The sequence below is a fragment of the Mandrillus leucophaeus genome, unplaced genomic scaffold (assembly GCF_000951045.1).
Source record: "Mandrillus leucophaeus isolate KB7577 unplaced genomic scaffold, Mleu.le_1.0 Scaffold249, whole genome shotgun sequence".
Taxonomy (NCBI): Eukaryota; Metazoa; Chordata; class Mammalia; order Primates; family Cercopithecidae; genus Mandrillus; species Mandrillus leucophaeus.
In genome coordinates, this window is record NW_012102576.1 from 1,994,490 (window position 1) to 2,013,462 (window position 18,973).

At 38.3% G+C, this 18,973-nt stretch overlaps 1 protein-coding gene across 1 annotated transcript in view; it reads right to left on the bottom strand.

Moving 5' to 3' along the window:
* Positions 1-4,524: 4,524 nt before the first annotated feature.
* STYK1 (serine/threonine/tyrosine kinase 1) overlaps positions 4,525-18,973 on the bottom strand; it is a 54,036-nt gene continuing 39,587 nt past the window's right edge. The window contains exons 4-11 of the mRNA XM_011983372.1: positions 18,561-18,695; positions 15,726-15,989; positions 13,939-14,120; positions 12,134-12,217; positions 9,471-9,679; positions 7,444-7,484; positions 6,684-6,780; positions 4,525-5,162 (exon numbers count right to left, since the gene is read on the bottom strand). Coding sequence (XP_011838762.1) covers positions 4,958-5,162; positions 6,684-6,780; positions 7,444-7,484; positions 9,471-9,679; positions 12,134-12,217; positions 13,939-14,120; positions 15,726-15,989; positions 18,561-18,695 — 1,217 coding nt within the window. The 3' untranslated portion in view covers positions 4,525-4,957. The remainder of the gene's footprint in view (positions 5,163-6,683; positions 6,781-7,443; positions 7,485-9,470; positions 9,680-12,133; positions 12,218-13,938; positions 14,121-15,725; positions 15,990-18,560; positions 18,696-18,973) is intronic.

Genomic DNA, 18,973 nt, shown 5'->3' on the forward strand with positions numbered 1-18,973 from the left:
TGTGTGTGTGTGTGTGTGTAAAACATACTGGTAGTACAGCAGAGGAAGCAAGAGCATTCTATTGCAGAGTAGGTAAATTTGTAAAAAGAGTATTGGAGAAGGACTATCAACGGAAGTATTTGAATTGGACCTTGAGAAGTAAGTTCTGTGTATGTTCAGTGGGATGAAAAAGCATTCCAGGCAGAAAATGACCTGAGCAAAGACAGTGGGTGAAATGCATATTTTGGGAACACCACGAAATTCGGTATAGCTAGAGCATAAGGTTTAAGTAGAATGACTAAAAAGGCAAATTGAGCCACGTTTCCTTGAATCCATGTTAGTACTTATATAACTATTAGTATAGAAAAATGAATCAATCCCTACAATAGGCCACCGTTTTGGAAACTACGTAAGAAACAGCAAGCACCATGTTTTATCACTAGGGTGACTAGCCATTCCAGTTTGACCAGGACTGTGGAGTTTACTGGGATATGGGACTTTCCATACCTGGAAACACCCAGGAAAACTGAGATGGGTTGGTCACCACACTTATCACGAGAATAATTCACAGAAATTTGAGCACTGTATTCCATAGTATCTCTGGAAATATCAGCTGTAATCCATTTTGTTGAATTATATGGAAAGCCTCATTCAATATTAGATTCCCTAATGTCTCTCCTTCAGGTTTTTGGCACATGTGCCAGTGTTCATCTTCATGTTTACCTAAATGGAACTGTGGATACCAGAATGTGTAACTATGTAAGTAGAGGTTATGGAATGCACAAAGTATTAACGTCTTTGTTAAGTGGGCCAGTTACTGTCTTGATCTCCAAAAATGACATAGGGGTTCAAGACTATAACCCTGTTTGTAAGATAAAATATGAAACCATGTTTACTTAACTCTTCATATTTTAAACCAAAATTTGAACCTTTTGTATGGAAGCAAGAATTACAAGGTGATAAAGCATTTGCGTTTTGTGGTGTTCTCGGATGGTACACAACAGTGATGTGGTAAAGTTCTTTTGTATGGCTGCTGAGCACTTGAAATGTGACTAATGTGACTTCGAGCTGAATTCCTCATTTTGATTAATTTAGATGAAAATTTATATAAACATATGTGGCTAGAAGCTACTGTATTGGTCAGCACAGTTAGAATCTTTTCATATACTTTTAGTTGGGCTAGAAATAGCAAAAAAAAAAAAAAAAATTGTGAACATTTTTCAAATCGGTTGTTGTAGGCTCCAAATTAGGACATACTTACTGATATCAACACAGTTTACTTATGAAAATAAATGTTTGAGCTGCTTAATTGAAGCCAAAATACTGTTTTCACCTTTGCTAATACAGTGGTAAATTTCAAAGCACAAAGTGAAGAAGGTAAGAAATAAACGTTTTATTTCCAACTGAAATTAAGGCTTAATGATTAAATCATTCTGACTTCCAATTTTCAGAAATATGTTCCATCTTTATCGTGATAAGCACTAGATATTATAGTCTCATGTTTTAAATTTATGAATAATTTTTGATTCATTTGATTTTGTATTTACAGAACAAAAGATGTCAGGGCTATTTCATCCAGTTATTAATAAATGGATCAGAGTAGTAAGTCAAGAATAAGTGCATAATGTGGTTTAAATTTTTAAAAATACTCAGAATGAGGTAGTCTATTTTTAATTCATCCATCCACCTTGCTCTTCTCTTTTCCATAACAGACTTTCCTGTGGACTTTAGCCTTATCTGTCTTTTTACCACTCAGTGGTATTAACTTTTTAAATAAGAGAATCACTATCATGCAGAAACACCTAACTTTCCACACCATTCTTTACCACATACGTTCATATATGGAGAGCGCTTGGAGCTACTTCTAGATTATCATGACATGATATATTTAATTCGATTATTCAATCTAAAATTTTTTCCAGCATTTAACAATATTATATGCTTCAAACACATAGCATAATCTCTAACTCTTTTGCCCAAAATGGATAAACATAGTCTGCTAAATTAAGGATAATAGGATATCTTCCAGTCTTCCACTGTATTTGCTACTTGTTTATTTCAATGAGCGTGTTAAAGCAAAATTTTAAAAAAATTATTGCAACAAAGTTAAGATTAAGAAAACTCCATTAACTTACTTTTTTGTTTTAAAATGCTAAAAAACCCACTACTATTATTTAATTTTAATAACAGAATACCTAAATCTGGCATGAAAAACATAGTGTTCTCCATGAGCATAATTTGAGAACTACTGGTTCAGACTATTCTATTTTAAATGACGTCGCCAAGTGTCCCTTAGAGACTGTATCTAGGTGGGTGTTGCTTTATTCCTAAGTGTTGGAACTTTTTTTAACAATAAAGCATAGATTAGAAAAACAAGACTGGAAGAGAAGGCAATCAAACCAATACCAAAAAATCTATCTAGAGTCAACCTGATTAAACGATAAATATTTTGATTCTTTTTTTCATTCATTAGCTTGGAAACACCCAGGTTGGCTGAAAGGTCAAAGATGCCAGAAATATCATCCTCCTTCTGGAAGAAGTCTGGCCAAATGAGAGAAAGAACCAGTTTTCTTAGAGTAAAAATTACTGTATCCAGTTTTCCAGGCCAGAAAAACAAATAAAATTGGGGGTAAAAAATTTAAATATCAATTGTCTGCTTCCTTCCCTCCTACTGAAACAAATAAGACAGTACAACAAAGCAACCTTCCATTTCACTGTGTTCCACTTTCCCTTAGCTCACTGTGCTGCAACCCATATGCTTTCTTGCAGTTCCTTGCCTCAGAATTTTCACACACACATGTCCTCCTCCTCGGACACTCTTCTCATTCGGCCTGGGTTACTTACCCATCCCTAAGGTCTCAGTTTATAGCCCATTTCTGCTCAGGGAAGTGTTCCTTTTAAACTCCCTTCTACTACCCTATGCTTTTTCTTGATAGCACGTAACACTTTGCACTTAACAGATACCCACATAAATAAATGTATAATGTGTCTCACCTTCTAGACTGTAATCAAAAGCTTCCTATTTGCTTTTTCTTGATAGCACTTAACACTTTGCCCTTAACAGATACCCACATAAATAAATGTATAATGTGTCTCACCTTCTAGACTGTAATCAAAAGCTTCCTATTTCTTTTATCCGACACCTAGCCAAGTGTCTGGCACAGCAAGCCTTAACACTCAATATTTTTAAGTGATCAGATAAATAAGTAAATATTTGTAATTTTGACTTAAATGGACAGCCGAGAGGCAACAATGGGATTCCAAAGGACTTTGTAATTTTGTGTGAAGCCACTCTTCCACGCTTCTCCCTACTGCAATTTGCTACCCATTTAAATCCTGACTAGTCATTGTGGAATTCTCAGAGCGGCAAGAATCATTATTCCTTTAGCTAACTCATTAGGATTCCATCAGGATTCCCTCTTCTACAACATTTTTAGCTGCCAGTCATCTTTCTTACAGCAGTCTTAGACGTCCCTTCCAGGGTACCCGAGTGTTTTTCAAAATTGCAGACCATCATGTTTAACAGAATTGCCCTCATGATGATGTTTTCAATATTTTGAAATAGTATGAGTCCACTATCATCATCCAAAAGCATGCAAAAATGATGACTTCATCATTGCACATGTATAATATCACTATTTGTGCCGTATCATCTTTAGGCACGTCCTGCCTCGCAGTGTTACCGACTGAGTTTCTCTTCTTGGCCATAGTAGATTTTAAATGAAAAATATGTGAAAGGTTCTGGGTTAGGAAAGGCAAAAGAAAAGGAGAAACACATTTATTGAGCACATATGTGCCAGATAGTGTACAAATACATACTCAGTACATACCAGTCCTCATCACAACCTTGTGAGACAGGTATTATCCACATTTACACATAAAGAGTCCCTTTTCTGACATTGTACGTTATCTCTTGAATTTTTTTATTAACATTAACTTTCATTTATTTACATTTATCCTCCGTATGATATTTTTAGCAGTTATAAACCAGAAAAACGTATTTCCATTTAATAAATATTAATTTAATAAAATAAGTTTCACAGTATATCAATGGATGATCGAAAATTAGAAGCTGCTATCCTTCCATATCAGATTACATTCTTTTCTAGCCCTTGTTAAAGACTGAGCTACAAGGCCTTCTTGCTTAGTTTCTACATTTCCTATTTATTGTGCACACACACACATACACACACACAGCATTCTTATCACTGTTCTAACATTGACTCTCTCGGCTTAGTCTCCTTAGTCTAATTGGAACTAGGAAGCAAGTTTAATGAACAATACATGTTGAATGTTCTCAATCATGAAATGACTCCTCCATCTTCTAATTAAACGTAGTAACAGAGTTTACCTGTTTCAGAATCAGATAAAAGGGGACCATCTTTCTTTTATCTATATCTAAGGTGAAACTCAGAGGTTTTTCCATTATAGTTCTCTTCCAACCCTACATGGAGGGCTCAGGACTGAAGAACTTTGTGTCCTACCACCTTTTCTTGAAGGAGGTGTTGGTCCACATCTGTAATCCTGAGCAAGAAGAACCTTAAATTTTCTTTCCCTTCAACTCTTTTATTGGATTTCTACTCCTTCATTTCATTCCAGATTTTCTGGACCTTGTAATCATCTAGAGAAAAATGTGGTTCCAGAGGAAACTAGCCTAGGATGGGAGGGATGAGCTTATTTGTGTCATGCCCCAACAAATACTGCAGAGTTCTAAAGCCTCCTTTGCACACGTCTACTACTTCTACCCAGGATTTCTAGGACTGGAACAGCAGAAGTGAGACTGACAGTATGTCTTAGCTCAGGGTGTGCAGAGTCTCATCCAGCCTCATTTGGATTTCCCAAGAAATGTGCAAAGGAAGATCAAGAATCCATGTCCCATTTCTTCCTTTGTGTCCCCTGGAAAGACCATTCTCTGTTCTTAGAGGAATTGATTCCAAGAACATATAATCATGCATGAATGTTTGTTGCCCGGGACTCTTCAAAGCATGCTATAGTTATAGAAGAGGCTCTCCACTCTGATGCCGGCCACAGCTGCATACAGTTCAGGTACCACCAACTCTGGCACTTGTAACACAGCCTTGTCATCTGCAGTTTTAATGGCAACTTCTAGGCGCAAGCGCAGCTCTCTAGGTGAGGGGCGGCCAGCCTCACGCCAGCACCAGCAGGACTTCATAATCCCGTACCTGAGAGGGAAACAAGAGAAGCTGACTTCCTTGACAAGGCAAATGTATGGGGAGCATGTCTCCTCTCCTCACAAACCTTAACAAACAACTCTGCAATTCTTTAATTGTCTTCTGTTTGCCCTGCTACTCATATTCTTCCCAGAGAGTGATATTCCTTCTCAACCTTTTTATATCAAGTCTCTTAATAGCACTTTCTCAACACGTGCTCGTGTATGATAGGAATAACTTAATATTTTCCAAACTAGGGTATGACAGGACAGTTTTATCACTAGACGTTGTTTGCTGTACATTGTAAGCAATGTGCAGTAAAGTAACAGGGCTGGGTAGAACTGAACACATATCGTTTTTACTCTGATATGAGATAGAGTTTTTAATCATTATATACTGCTGCATGCTTTAGGTTGATTTTCATGTCTCATATATCTCCTCATCAAAATGTTACATTCTTTAATGCTTGTGCCTCAAAGCTGCTGCTAGAACTGCAGATGACAAGGCTGTGTTACAAGTACCAGAGGTTGTGGTACCAGGTCAGGTATTTTGTCGGTTAGGCGTCTCTCCCAGTGTCAAGACCAGCCTTTTACACATAGAAATGTTTGTCATCAATTTCTTTCTATTGTCCCTAGTTCCATCACTATACTGTGTGCCTGTGTGTGTGTGTATACTCATATATAGTTAAGATATTTAAATTTAATCTGCTTGATGCAGTAATTGTTTATCATAATGAAAACCAAGTGCTGTAGATTTACCCATTCAATGATGAAAAACTTATAAAATAGCAACAATTCTAATAAAAACATGAATATATTCTCTGCTGCCTTCTTATACACAATTTAACCTTTTCTTACATTCTGTAGCAGTTCCTTTTTGAACTTCACTGGTAATAACAGTCTGTGTAATTTTACGTTTCCATTTCCTGCCTCTACGTTGGTTCACCAACTGTCCCTATCTGCTGATAACACTGGATCCTCCTCCTGCCTTTCTAATTTCTGCTTATCCCCCCTTCCTCTGGTTGGCTTCTGCCACACTGAGAGCTGGGAAAACAGGGAGACAGTCATTTAAAAGTTAAATACTAAATAAGAACTGGTATACTCTGAATGGGTAACTCTAGTGCAATGGGTTTTATGACAGCTGTCTGAACTGTGGCTGGCAGAAGACTGACATGTAGACTAAACACAACTGTACTTGCTTTGGGTTTAGTTTACTTGCTACCTATTTTAGAAGCTTCCCGTGGAACTAAACTATAATAAAATTTGATTCCTAATGTAGTTCTCAGTGTGTGGTGGGGGTATGTGTGTGTATGTGGGTGAGTATGCGTGACTGTGGATGTATATGTATATATAACATATATGCATATATAATATGTGAGATAGGTGTATTTCGCTTCGTGGGTTTGGTTAAAAGCTGTACATTGGTACATACAGACAGGCGAGGATCATCTGAGCACTTTGAAAAGGGCATGATTGATAGAGAGCAAAACAACATTTGGCATGAAAGAAGAGCAGATCTTTAAAACCCACTTACATGGTACGTGTGCAGCTACTGGGTCTCTTCATGATTTTCCTTTTTTGGAGATGCTGTAGGATGCTGGCAGGAGGGACTTCAGGATACGGTGGTGCCCCTGTCGTTATGAAAATAATGAGAACTGTAGGGTCCTCTAAAATACAAACTGTAACTAACACTATTCTTCATCCATTTGGATTGGTTGCTTGCAAAAGATGTAGCCGTAGGAAAAATACTACATACGATTCAGTTGCTCCCTGGTGATCAAATATGGATATAATGTAGTGAATTAGGGGGAAAGGTGTTTTGGAGAAAAAAACTTGATAAGTTAGGAGAAACCTGAATCTCTAAGAAAGTAGTCAAATAAGACAAAGTAAGACATAAGACCTGCCCTCCACTCTCTGCACATGGGAAGGTGTGCAGTTTCTCAATCAAATGAATTAATAAGCCTGAAGTAAACATTTTTATGTTTATCCAACACCACTCTGGGAATTATCCTTGGAATTTGAAAACATCCCGTGGATTTGGTAATATTTTGGGGAAAATAAAGATGAAGAGAGAAAAAGAAAGGTACAAAAGGACAGGGAAGAAGGGAGTGGGGCAAGCAGAAAATAATCAGTTTATATGACCATCCCGGGAATCAGGCTTAGATAACATATCGTCCATTACAAGCTTCAGCACTGTACTGAACCCTTTCTGAAAGCATACATCATCCACCCCTTAAATAAACATGCTTGCATATTTGCATACAGGTACACACTATTTTGGGGCTCATCCTTACCTAGAGTCACCATCTCATAGAGCAGGATCCCAAAAGACCAGCTGTAAAAGAGACAAAGCCATCTACTTAATTGCTATTTCTGTTTTTCTAAAGAGAGCTCATTTGTGTCAGAGGCCTTTAGTAAGAACCCCATAAAAAAGGCAGATGAAGGAGAATCAAGGATGAGTGTCTGGACAGCAAAATAACTGCCATTAGAAAGCATTTCTGCTCAATTTCCGTAGATTCGAATCTCTTTTAGGATTGAAGCTATATCTCTATTTACTCTCCTGTATTTTAAATTAATAGATGATTAGTATTTGCAAATGTGTGTGCATATAATCACACAAACACATTTACCTCAATTACAAAAGCACATCTACCTAAAAATATTCCCTCTGTGTCTCTTTCTTCCTTTCCATCCCTCTCTGCTGGAATTCTAGCCTTTATTCTTAGAGCAAATCTAATCTTTATTCTTAGAGCAAATCCAACAAGTTTTATCATTTAGTCACTATTTTCTCAGTAGATTTAATTCCCCAAACCTAGGAAAATTATTAACAGAGCAAGCTTTATATATAGTTGAAATTGGTATTTGCCTAAGCAATATGACTTGAGAGGTGGACACTATTCTATAATATTATTATTAAATGATTAATATTTTACAGTTAAGTTTATTACCCCCAGATGTCTACTGAAAACCACATGTCAGTGAAGCAGCAATGGAAATCTCATAACTGACTCATTCTATTAATTGATATTCTAAATTTCCTCTGCTGCTCATGGCATTCATGGCTAGCAGGATATTCTACATTACATCTATTCACTTCTCCAAGCAATTGAGTTATATGGCTACCAAAAGTCAATTGTTATTCTTTATGATCCTGTTAACATCAATTTTACACGTAATTGCAATTATATGTAGTTATATAATCAATTAGATATTTTATATACTGATTACATGCAAAAAAGTGTTATCTTCCTTCAAACTAAGTTGACTGTTTTGAAAATTATTTATAAAAATAAACTGCTGAAAAAGAGAGTGTTGTCAAATTGTGTGAGGGAGACAACTGTAGAAAACTGGGAAAAGTAACATCAAAAGTCTGCAAACAATTTCATAATTATTTTCAAGTTTCTCATGCTACCTAAAATCATTCTGAACTGGAACTCAAAAATAAATCATTCTTATTTACACTAAAAGATACTATTTACACTAAAAGAACAACATACAACTTCATCTGGGAGACTCATCCTCATAAAAAGAAGACTTGCCCCTCCTTGAAAAAAACAGATAATGTGCATTTATAAGTTTTATGTTAAAATAAGTGATTGAAGGCATGTATGTTTCTTTTTATTTTAACAATGTATGGTTTAACTGGCATTTTGGTTATGTGGACCTACCTCCTTCAGATAAAAGAGACTTTACTAGATTAAGTCCTAGGATATTGATGTGAATAATCTTTTCACTTTTTTTTTTCTAATTAAGGCTGGTAATCTAATACAGAAGAAGTACTTGAGGCTGGGCATGGTTGCTTATGCCTATAATCCCAGCACTTTGGGAGGCTGAGGTGAGAGGATCACTTGAGCCCGGAAGTTCTAGACCAGCCTGGGCAACATGGTGAACCTTGTTTCCAAAAAAAAAAGAAAGAAAGAAAGAAAAAAAAAAAAAAGCAAAGCGGGGTGGTGCATGCCTATAGTCCTAGCTTCTAGGGAGGCTGAGGTGGGAGGATCGCTTGAGCCTGGGAGGTGGAGGCTGCAGTGAGCTGTGATCATGCCACTGCACTTCAGCCTGGGCAACACAGTGAGATCCTGCCTTAGAAAAGAAAGAAAAGAAAAGGAAAGAAAGGAAAAGAAAAGGTTGAAAAAGCACCAAAAAGGACTGCAGACAGATGACAAACATGAACTCTGTCACAGAACATTTCTGCTTGAGAGTATGCCTGATTTCTAAGTAGAGATTATATTTGTAGAAATAATTGGCAACAGATCAAATCATATTGAGGGAGAACACCCAAGTCATGAAGAAAGTAAACTCAGAGTCCAGGAATAAACCTTACACATCTGCTCTGATGCCAGCAGATCTCAGGAGAAGCCGTTCTGGGGCAAGCCACTTGAGAGGTATGGTTTGAGTAGAGGAGATGGCCCCTCGGGTGTAAACTTCATAAGCCAGGCCCAATCCACAGAGCTTAGCAGTGAGATCACTTTGGATCAGGATATTCCTGGCTGCCACATCCCCATGGAACAAATGCTTATCCTGCAGGAATTCCTGTCAAGATAAAATCAAATATGATCAGCTGTCTGAGATCACAGCTTGGGTCACAGACAAGGAGAGACAGTCCTAGGAATCTTCAAAAACACAAGGACATTTTCTACTCTGAACAAGTCTCATTAATAATGATACGTCACTTCCAAAGCATGCTAATGAATCGCACGTTTCTGCATTGTGTTTAGGAATACCAAATTGAGCAAATAATTCAAATGACATTAATACTGGATTTTGAAAATATAATCACCTCTGTGTCAAACACTGACCCCTGCTTGATTTTCCTTTCCCGTGAGAAAGGACCCAGCTAGACACTGGAGAAGGGAGTAGATTTCAAGTTTCTTCCTTTTTTCTTTTTTTTTTTTTGAGACAGAGTCTAGTTCTGTTGCCCAGGCTGGAGTGCAGTGGCGGGATCTCAGCTCATGGCAAGCTTCGCCTCCTGGGTTCACGCCATTCTCCTGCCTCAGCCTCCTGAGTAGCTGGGATTTCAGGCGCCTGCTACAAGCCCAGCTGTTTTTTTGCATTTTTAGTAGAGACGGGGTTTCACTGTGTTAGCCAGGATGGCCTTAATCTCTTGACCTCGTGATCCACCCACCTTGGCCTCCCAAAGTGCTGAGATTACGGGTGTGAGCCACTGCACCCGGCCTGATTCCAAGTTTCTAGCAGTAGTTCCCAAAACAATGTAATACATACCGAAATTGAGTATCATAATGAAAAATTTACATACATATCTCACTTTTTACCCTAAAATAACTGCATGAGTTGAATTCAGAAATTCTCTTTTAGATAAATTGAAATTTTACAAATGGCCACAGAGTTATTAAGTGGTACTGACCAGAACCAGGTATTATAATTCATAGGATATACTATATAAACTCTACTAAAAATTCTCAAGTCAGTCTGCATATTGGAATTGCCTGAGAGCTTTTTAAACATAAGATTTTCACCCCAGATTTACTAAACCAAAATGTAAGAAGAAAGACCTGGTAACCTACATTTTTAAGAAGTATCAAATTCTAGTACAGCCAACAGAGCATCGGAGAGCTATGGCACCCTATGATAATTGATTTTTGGAGTCATTTCTGATGGCATCAAACTATTCAAGACATAAGGAGAAGCTGCAAAACTATACATGACTGAAGACCTGGAGATTGAGGGCTGTAATTACTAAACAAGGATGGTATAGAAAATTAAAACGTAAAGGTGATAATTTCCAATCACTGATGATAAAGAAAACTAGCAGTTTTCTGTGTCTGGTGAAGCTTTAAAATAAGAAATTACACTGCCGTGATAAGAATTAAAGAATGTAACTGACTTTGAGGTTGTTAAAAGTAAGAAAAAAATAGTATGATATTGCCTTGTAACAGGTAGCACAGGGTCCTGATGAATGCACCAGTTTGACCAATTCATCCCTGTATGGCACCTCTGCAATTGTGGTTCTGAATACAGGGTAGGCTCTATCCTGACACTCTTTATCAAGGGAACATACCAACAAGGCCTTCCAAGCACCATAGACAATATTCACGTATATGATGTGTACTCTCCCTTGTCCCATAGGAGCTTCACCCATAACTATTACTCTTTACCCACCTTAATCCTTTTTTCCTAACTTTTTCCTGATTCCACTTAGATCCCTATATTCCACACCTCAAGGTGGCAAGATATATCAAATACTTAAAACAGCAGCTTCACAGAGCCCTGATTTTCCATAGCAAATGTTAATTTTAAACACAACTATTTAAATAATTTCATAGAAATAGAAAGTTCCTGGGTAATTCTGGTAAAGGTAAATTTTTTATCTTAAACCCTGAGTTCTTTGTCTTCTCTCTTTAAGTTGTTTTAAAATAAAGGAATTATCCAACTGTTGCTCTTTTCATTCATCCTTTTCCACTTGTTCCTTAATCATTTTGTAATTATATGTACTCCCTGTCACATTCAGTATCAAAGCAAGTCTCTAACCAAACATGTTCTGAACTAGTTTTTCTTGTTTTTCAGGTATAAAATTGCATACTTCCTTCTGGTTCTGTCGCCTTTCACCCATTCAGTTTCTCTTTCTGTATCTTTTCCCTACTTGCTTCCCTATCCATCTCTTTTAATTCTATTATTAGTACATACGGGGATGTAAAAGTATCAAGTAAATGGGCGTATACCTCTTGGCCCTGGCTGTTGAATTTTAGGACTGAAAAATCTTTAAAATCCTTCCTGTTCCTTGTATAAACCCTAAGTTGACTACTTTCTTCCTGAAATTACCAATAGTGTAGTAAATTATCTAGATAAATCCCTAAAGAAGGGACTAAAAACAATTTATCCATGCTTGAGTTTCTGCGCCCTAACTTCTATCTAATTTTCTTTAAAACATATACACCGCTTGAGAATATTAATATGAGAAATATGGCATAAAAAACAAGGTTAACAAGGAAATGTCACACCATCAGTTGTCATTTTGCATCGTCTTACCAGAGCCAAAAGGACCTGCTTTCCAATGTGATATACTTGTTTTTCTGTGAGATCATAGAGAAGACCATCCATGGTCATCACATCCTAAAGAGACAGGGGGAAAAAGCCATTATATCAAAATGGCACTAACAGATTTGGAAAAGAAATAAAGCTGGGCAGAGATACTCTGAAATGCAGTTACCAAAGCTAAGAAAAATATAAGGACTAATGTTCAAAGTGAGGCTGATGTGGGAGATTTTCAGATAGGCAGAGAAATAAAATGATCAACTGGACTGGAAAAACAATGACAGACATAGATGAATAGCAGGTAAGTAAGGCAAGTATAAATAAGACTATCCACTGAATAAAACAGCAGTTTTTCTGGAGCTCTGTGTGAGTGTGCATGTGTATGCACATGGGAGCATACATGTGTTCATGATTAATTTAGCACATTAACTGAATGCATCTTTATTGAATGCCTGAAATGTCCCTTATTCCATGTTAGGAACTTGGAATACAAGCATGAGTAAAATAGCATGGCTGCTGCCTTCTGGAGCTTGTTGTGTGACAGGCACATGTGAATCGGAATCAAATAATCACACATAAATCAATGGTTACATATCTGTAAGTGCCATAAAGGAAATGTACAAAGTGCTAAGAGAGCATATGATTGTGGGCAGAAGAGAGTTGATTGAGTTGGAGGGACAGGGAAATTGTTTGATGAGAACTGAAGGATGAGTGGAAATTAACTATGAAAAGAAGAGAAGAGAGAAGTTTGGTGGAACAAGAAAAACATATAAAGATAATCTGAAATAGAGCTGCGCGGTATTTTTGAAAAATGGAAAGAAGCTAGTGCAGTTAGAGGACAAAACAAATTTTAGATGAGTGACCTCTTTGAAAAGTTTAAAATGCCTAAATACTTGAAATTGTCCTATTGACAACACTGGATGGAAGACAATAACAGGGTCCCTTTCAGATACACATTCAGTTGTACTATAATCAGCATATGAAGGAGGTTCAAAGAATGTTGAACTTGCTCACTAGCAAGTAAGAAACTAGGGAAACAGGTAACACTTCTCAAAGAGGAATACAGAACAAGAGAAATTGCAAGGAAAAGGACATCCATTTGAGGCTAAAAATGTCTGAACATTTTAATTTTAAAAAACATGAGTTTGAGCTACAAAAGTTTTACAAGCTAAATTTCTCCCTGAGTTTGCCCCACCATACTATGGTAATGTTACAGAATGTAAAACACACTTAATAACCACAACAAAATTACAATCATTACCAAAAATACTCATGTTGTTATATAATTATCTTTAAAACAGCTACCATTTTGAGTGCTTACTCTGTACCAACCACTGCGGTTTTCACATACGTAATTTCTTGTATTTTTTATAATAATTATTACTCCCATTTTACAGATTCAGAAAACTCAGTATCAGAAAGGTGACTTGCTCAAAGTCACATAACTAGTAGGAGGTGAAGCCTAAAGTCCATGCTCTAAACTTGTACTGTCCACTCTGTGCTCATTAGCCACATGTGGCTATTTAAAGTTCTATTACTTAAAGTTAAATAAAATTTAAAATTTAGTTTCTCCATCACATCAGCCACATTTCAAGTGTCTAGAAGCCATCTGTGATTAGCGGCTTATCACATTGGATGGAGCAGTTATAGAATATTTCTATAATTACAAAAAGTTCTATTATTCTGTCATGCTATTATAATGTCTCTGCATTTTGTCATTTGTCACACTAATTGACATGTGAAAAGCTAATCAACAAGGTCAAGCCTTAACCTCCTAATACCTCTGCCCTACTGCTCACCCGCCGACAGGTCCAGAGAAAGTTGAGCAGGTCCCCGTGGGCCACATCCTCCAACACCATATAGAGTGGCAGCTGTTCAGTGCAGCAGCCTTCCAGCTGCACTAGGTTCTTGTGTTTCCCCAGGTATTGATGGAATTGGATTCGCCCTAAGAAATCTTGTACCTCATGGAGCCCAGCTGGTTCTGTAGAGGATGAAAGAGCCAGGCAGTGAGCATCAGCACATCCTCGATGAGTGGGAGGCAGGGAGCAGGAGGCAACTTAAGACGGTAATTCTCAAGGCCCCACATGGGAGTGAATGTAGGCAAAAATAAATACAAAGGGGACCAATTAGAAGAAGATGACGCTTAATATCACTGATCTTTTATCAAAGGTAACACAGAATCATAATTATTAGAACTGGATAGGCTTTCATCTGCCTAAACAGAGAGATAGTCTGTTTGCATTAAAAAGTTATCGCTGTTTAGTCCTTTGGATTCATACCCTTGCTTGTCTTATCTTTGTTCTATGTATCCACCATTACTGGCCCATATCATGAAGGAGACAGAGAGAGAAAGAAATATAATATAAGCTGGGTTCAATGGCTCACGCCTGTAATCCCAGCACTTTGGGAGGCCGAGGCTGGTGGCTGAGGTCAGGAGTTCGAGACTGGCCTGGCCAATATGGTGAAACCCCATTTCTACTAATAATACAAAAATTAGCTGGCCACGGTAGCACATGCCTGTAATCCCAGCTACTTGGGGGGCTGAGGCAGGAGAATCACTTAAACCTGGGAGGCGGAGGTTGCAGTGAGCCCAGATCGCACCACTGCACTCCAGCCTGGGTGACAAGAGCAAAACTCCGTCTCAAAAAAAAAGAAATATAATATCAGGAAAGGGTATCAAAGAATAAAGGAAAATAAGGAAACAACCTCAGAATCCTAGTCCAAGTAACATCCATTGCGAAAAAAATCAGTTTTAACAGCCTCCATAGCAAAGAAGAGCTAGGGAACCTAGGATGCAAGGATGTTTTAACATATGCAAATCAATTCTGTGACATACCGCATTAACAGAATAAAGTATAAACATCATATGATCATTTCAATCAATGCAGAAAAGGCATTTGATAAAATGCAATATCCTTTCACGATAAAAACACTACACAAACGAAGTACAGAAGGAATGTACCTCAACACAATAAAGACTGTGTAAAAACCCACAGCTAACATCTTACTCATCAAAACATTGTACTTATTCGTGGTAGTCATTTTAGTTATTATTTGGAGATTGGGTGAGGATTCACAAATAAACAATTTGTGTAATTTAAAAAAGGGCCGGGTGCGGTGGCTGAAGGCTGTAATCCCAGCACTTTGGGAGGCTGAGGTGGGCCGATGACGAGGTCAGGAGATCGAGACCATCCCGGCTAACACGGTGAAACCCCGTCACTACTAAAAAATACAAAAAACTAGCCACGCGAGGTGGCGGGCACCTGTAGTCTCAGCTACTCGGGAGGCTGAGGCAGGAGAATGGCATGAATCCCCAGGAGGCAGAGCTTGCAGTGAGCTGAGATATGGACACTGCACTCCAGCCTGGGTGACAGAGCAAGACTCCATCTCAAAAATAAATAAATAAATAAATAAATAAATAAATAAATAAAGGACACCAAGAAAAACATTTCTGTCTCAGGTTTCCACTCTATTTCCTTCTTCTGTACACAGTTGTGATCACAACGGTTAGTTAACATCTCAATGTTCACAAAGCCTGTTAATATTTACTGTTAGGGGAAGGGGAGTCAAACACTTCTTGTTTTACCTTTTAAAGCCTTGAGAATAACACTCTTGGGCTTAGAAGTGTCCCCAGTGTTCATATTGGCTCGCAAGATAGGCCCATAGCTACCGTTGCAAATCTGCTCCAGAATTTCAGAGAGTTGCTCCCGTGGCACCTGCAGCTTAGCCAGGGCCGGTGTAGCTCCCAGAAAGTTTTCCACTGATGTCTCCTTAAGTGGCAAAGCCACATTTCCTCCATGTCCAGCTGCTTCCCAGCTTAGGTCCCTAGACGGAGGGACAGGGGCAATGTCTAGAACAGAGAGATGGTGTCAACCAGTTTTTCCCTGCCCTGGGAATTCCCAGAAAGCAGACCCCGAAACAAACTGGCAAGCAAGTTCCTTCAGCAGTTTTCTCTCTGGCCAATGTGGAGTTGTCTTCTGATGCTTCTCTATAAACCAGCATCAATGCCAAGTTTGTAGAACCTTTACGATAATCCCCATTACTTCTTAGGACAACTCGAGAAGGACCCTAGGAAAGCGGTCATGACACTTCCTTTCTGCCTTCCTTCCTCTGGGTTACAATTGAGTACTCCTCATGAGTGTGGCATGGAGACAATTAGGGAAGTTCCTGAATAGGAATCCAAACCACAGATGCCTAAAGGTGGAGGTAACTGCCAGTGAGAACTGTCATTTAAGTCAGACAAATGGCTTTCAAAGCTGAAGGAAAGGTATGGGTAATTAATCAACTTTAAGCTATGGTTATTCTTCCTCCCTCAAGTTACCCCAAAAGTCAAGTTATTTCATATATCCTTGAGTCTCGGTCAAAAAAGTCTTCGGGTACTTTCTCCCTCCCTTGGCCAGCAAAAAAGAGAGGTTCATCCTTCTTATTAAATCTACATTTATTCATTTATTCAACAAATACCACTTATTACATGCCAGGTACTGTTCTAAGTGTTGGGAACAGGCAAAATCCAGATTCACCTGAAGATTACTTTCTAGTGGTAGGGGAGAGGAAGCAGGTAATAATATATCAAGCAATTAATGTTGTGCAGGAAAATAAAAGATGGAGAAAAAGCTGAGTGTGGTGCCATGAGCCTGTAATCCCAGCTATTGGGAATTAGCATTCAGCCTGAGCAACATAGCGAGACTCCATCTCTTAAAAAAAAAAAGGCAGTAGGGAGAAGCAACACCAGTGAATCAGTCACCTATGTTATATATGAAGGTCAAGAAAGGCCTTTCTGATGAGATAACATTTGAGAAAGGCCTGGAAGCAACTAGGGAGCAAACCATGCTGGTGTCAGGGAGAGTACTGTAGGCAAAGGGAGCAAAAATTGCAAAAGCATTAAGCAGGGAGCATACTTAGAATAGTTGAGAAACAGCAAGGAAGCTACTGTAGCTGGAGCCAAGTGGGATCATTGGAGAGTAGTAGGAGATAAGGCCAGGGAGGCCCAGATCATGTAAGGCCATGGAAATAATTTTGTCATTTTTCATTCTGAGCAAGACGGGAGGTTACTGCGTGTGTGTGTGTGGCAGAGAGATTTCAATCTGACAACTAACAGGACTGACTATTAAAAGACTCATTCTGACCTTTCTATAAAGGAGCAGGGGCAGAAGCAGGGAACGTTAAGAGTGTGTTGCAGTCATCTGTGAGACGTGAGAGTAACTTGGGGTTATTTTGAAAACAGGGTAACAGTGTTTGCTTATGGATTAGATATGGACTATGAGAGAAAGAAGGGAGTTAAGGATATCTTCAAGGTTTGAGATTGAAAACACAGAAGACAGGACTTGCCCTTTACTAAGACAGGCAAGGCTATTTGGGGAGGACATTTGTGAGAGAATTTCAGGACCTTTGTTTTGGTCATATTACATATGAGATTTGTATTCTATTGAAACTGTGCAGTAGGTGGGTTAATACGAGAATCGAGTTCAAGGGATTATCATTGGAATAGAAAACATATTTGAATCCATAAGACTAAAAATTATAGCATTTAGGAGTGGCTTTAGTTTTTTAAAGTATTTCAAGAAAAAAAGTTCAAAACTGTTTCAAATGCTTTTGACAGATCAGGTAAGACGAAAACTGAGAATTGATCATTGGACTTGTCAACATAGCTGTCATTGATGACCTTGGAAAGACTTGTTTTGGCAAAGTGGTAGAGATAAAAACCTTATTTTAGTGGGTTCAAAAGAGAATGTCATGAGTAGAAGTACTAGAAGTGAGTTTAAGACAACTTGTTTGAGAAGTTTTCTATAAAAGTGAAGTATAAGATAAGTGGGATAAAATTTAAAGAAAAACAAAGGATTAGCCGCTATAGAGTTTCATATTATTACGAGAGTTTTCTTATTCCTTCTTTTTACCCTGAGTTTCATGTATGAGCTGATTCCCTTTTATTATATTCTCAATGGAACTCCGGAATAGACTGTTATCATCTACTTAGCACTTCAAAGACTATTAAAACATGAAGGCCCCTCCTTTCCATCATATATCCTGGAGGCAAAGATTAGGAATGGAATGTATCATAGGGTAATATGTCATCCTTCTAGGATGTTAATAAAGTCCTGGACTTTACCCCCTTAGGTCTTTCTCCAAGGTCCTTAGGCACTCATATAGTCAAAGTTTCGATAGTCCAATAGGAATAGAAACAGGTTATATGAGGTTTTTTCTTGCACAATCTTTTTTCAGTCAGTAAGCACATGTTGAATTCCAACTCAGGACTTCCTAGAAAAGAGATCATCCCCCTCTCAACTCCATGGGAGGGAACCCATGCCTCTCTCATTGCAGGTATCTAGACTTCTACACATGGGCTCATTGAAACTTAGACCATACTTTTTCCTAATCTCCATCTTCTTTAAGCCCCTGCCCAGCCCCAAAGTTTGAGCTTTACCTCGAGGTCCAGGACGCTGCTGTTGAGTTCTTTGTTCTCTGATAAAAAGCCACAGGATGACCCCAAGAAGGATGAGGAAGATAGTAACCAAGAAGGTTGGGACGATAATCACTTCATACTGCTTCTCCTGGATGACTGGGTAGGCAATCACATAGGAAGAGAAGAGAATGAAGAAGAAGCCTAACCTGGCGTTCATGCAATTTCCCCTATGCACCAGCAATCAGCTCATCATACATGAAAAGGTCATCTCTTCTACCTTCCCCTCTACTTCCATTCAACAGAAATACTGCTGGGAGTAACTCTCTAATCCGAAACCCCAGTGGCCCTGTTTCTTAGCCCATCAAATGTACATGACATTGCTTCTGGCAGTTTTCTTACCAAGATTGAAGATGCAGCATCTGGATCGCTGATTA